Source organism: Dendroctonus ponderosae, unplaced genomic scaffold (genome assembly GCF_020466585.1).
Source record: "Dendroctonus ponderosae isolate FM_Combo_2020 unplaced genomic scaffold, Dpon_F_20191213v2 Dpon_F_20191213_4, whole genome shotgun sequence".
NCBI classification, from domain to species: domain Eukaryota; kingdom Metazoa; phylum Arthropoda; class Insecta; order Coleoptera; family Curculionidae; genus Dendroctonus; species Dendroctonus ponderosae.
Genome location: NW_026018611.1, coordinates 1,060,959 through 1,062,414, shown reverse-complemented (window position 1 = coordinate 1,062,414; position 1,456 = coordinate 1,060,959). Strand labels below are relative to the sequence as shown.

The 1,456-nt window shown below is 40.3% G+C and overlaps 1 protein-coding gene across 4 annotated transcripts in view; it reads left to right on the top strand.

Moving 5' to 3' along the window:
- Positions 1-1,456, top strand: part of LOC109540088 (phosphatidylinositol transfer protein alpha isoform) — a 6,842-nt gene that overhangs the window by 2,927 nt on the left and 2,459 nt on the right. For 2 of the 4 annotated variants that reach the window (XM_019908286.2, XM_048665841.1), the window contains one exon: positions 698-775. In XM_019908286.2, the coding sequence (XP_019763845.1) occupies positions 698-775 (78 nt within the window). Of the gene's footprint in view, positions 1-697; positions 776-897; positions 976-1,456 lie in introns of all 4 variants that reach the window. The other 2 variants (XM_019908287.2, XM_048665842.1) reach the window with 1 other exon arrangement.

The window sequence follows — 1,456 nt, the reverse complement described above, 5'->3', positions numbered from 1 at the left end:
AAAATATGGGGTTGTATTTAAATTAATCAAGTTAGAGCCACTTAAAGTTCTTATTTGATTAGTTTAAATTTGTGGACACCCTGTGTAACATGGTAAGTTTATTATCATTGGGATATAAAATATGCAGCAAATCCAAAAATGCAATAATATACAGGACATTCGATTTAAAAAAACGCAACTTTGATACCTTTAGAGCTTTTGGGACACCCTGTACATTACAAAAATATTTTTTAAATGTGCGCTCGGCAAGCCTGGACAATTTATAAAATAATACTTTGCAAAAATCAAACGGTTTAGCCGCAAACTTTCGTGCCGTATAGCGTGAATAACCCTGTATCATCCGCCTGGTGGACGGTTTGGTTGCTGGATTTTTCCCAGAGCTGGAATGCACAGACGTGGCGAGCAATGGAGCAATATCCAAAGTCTTTAGTTAATTAATTTATCGTCTATTAATCAGCCGCAGATAATGCGCCATTTATCTCAATTTTGATTATGGAAGGTATCGCACATCTTCCGGTAATTTGTGATTAAGTACACATTTGTCATGATTTATCTCCAATTAATATTTGGAGTGTTTTGCTATATTGGCGCGTTTTTCCGTGTACCAAGAAACGTTGGTTTGTGCATTCCGGTTCTCAGCCGACCGAGTGTTTTTTATTTTATTACTTACTTTTATTCAATCTGGTTTAATTTTCAGAATCCAGGTTATATGAAAGAGAAATTTAAGTTAGTGATAGAGACGTTGCATGCGCCCGACATGGGACTGCAAGAGAACGTAAGTACTGAAAACGCCCAAGTTTCATTTTGGTTTCTCTCTTTCTATGTATCGCCCATCATGCCCGGTTACGGTGTTGGTGGCCTCTGTATTTAACCTTAACGCGGTGCCGGTACTATCAGAACCCTGGTTACATGAAGGAAAACTTTGTGATCTGTATAGAGAGCCTGCACGTGCCCGATACCGGAAAACAGGAGAACGTAAGTGGTAGCGGAGCCAGACTCTCCATCTTCCCCGCACTCCACTGGCGCATTGCCTGCTGTTGTTTTGTGTGCGCCTCTGACACGTTCCTCCCTCTGTTCTGTGCTTTCCATTCTCTTAGAGATAGATCAGGTTGCTTTAGCTCCCAATAGGTAACACGCTTTACTAATCCAGCGCGTTTAATCACGAAGTTGCGAGATAATTCGGTTAATTTGCCATGGAATGCTTGTGTTATTGCATCTTGAGCACCCACAGTTGATGAATCCTCATTTAATTTGATGCTCCCGACGGAGTTGGATATAAACACTGGTTGAGACTAATAAACAGCAATTAGAGTCGAAAAAACCGTTTTGTGCGCCTCAACCAGTGTCGTGCTCAGGGGGGCGGTTATGTAGAAAAAATACAGTCTTCTGTTGTTTATGAAATTAGAAAAATTATCGTCGTTTTGTGCAAGGGTGGCGCAAGATTATTGCAAAATTT